Below are 860 nucleotides of genomic sequence, written 5' to 3'. Positions count from 1 at the left end.
TCAGGTAGAAGTCCTGATAGTAGTTCTGTATGCCGTCAGCGCATAAGGTAGCTTCTCATGCCAATCCCTGTGTGCTTCAGTCATCTTACGAATGATTTTCTTCAAATTCTTATTTGCGTTTTCGACGGCTCCATTCATCTGAGGCCTGTAAATGGCAGAATTTCGATGTCTGATGTTGAACTGTTCACATAATCCATCCACCATATCATTATTGAGGTTCTTGGCATTATCGGTAATTAATGTTTCTAGTACCCCAAAACGACAGATGATATTATTTCTCAAGAAATTCGACACCACTTTCTTAGTAACATGCTTATAGGACGCGACCTCAACCCATTTGATGAAATATTCAATCGCCACTAAGATGAATCGATGCCCATTTGAAGCAGGAGGATCAATAGTTTCGATCACATCTATTCCCCAGATTGAACATGGCCATGGAACAGTCATACTATGCAATTCTGTAGGAGGAGCATGTATAACATTACCAAGCACTTGACACTTAACATACTTTCTAACAAAATCTACACAGTCATGCTCCATGGTAAGCCAAAAATATCCTGTTCTCATGATCTTCTTAGCCAATAGATGCCCATTCATGTGTGACCCACAAATCCCACTATGCACTTCCTTCATTATATAATCAGCTTCCTCTTCATCAATGCATCTCAGAAGACCCAAATCAGATATTTTCTTGTATAGCACTTATCCATTTAAGAAGAATCTTGATGACATTCTGCGTAAGAAACCCTTTGTAACCGAATCAGCGTCAGGAGGGTAGGATCGCGTTTTAATGAATTCCTTAATATCACTGTACCAGGGACGACCCTCAGCAACCCTTTCCATAACCAGACAATGCA

General features: G+C 40.1%; 1 protein-coding gene across 1 annotated transcript; it reads right to left on the bottom strand.

Annotated features, from left to right (window-relative positions):
* Window positions 1-636, bottom strand: LOC113777028 (uncharacterized protein K02A2.6-like). Its single transcript, XM_027322078.1, has one exon. The coding sequence runs from the start codon at window positions 634-636 to the stop codon at window positions 1-3; it is 636 nt and encodes a 211-aa protein (XP_027177879.1).
* Between the last annotated feature and the right edge of the window lie 224 nt (window positions 637-860).

The sequence above is a fragment of the Coffea eugenioides genome, chromosome 7, assembly GCF_003713205.1.
Source record: "Coffea eugenioides isolate CCC68of chromosome 7, Ceug_1.0, whole genome shotgun sequence".
Classification (NCBI taxonomy): domain Eukaryota; kingdom Viridiplantae; phylum Streptophyta; class Magnoliopsida; order Gentianales; family Rubiaceae; genus Coffea; species Coffea eugenioides.
This window is presented reverse-complemented; position numbering and strand designations above follow the sequence as displayed.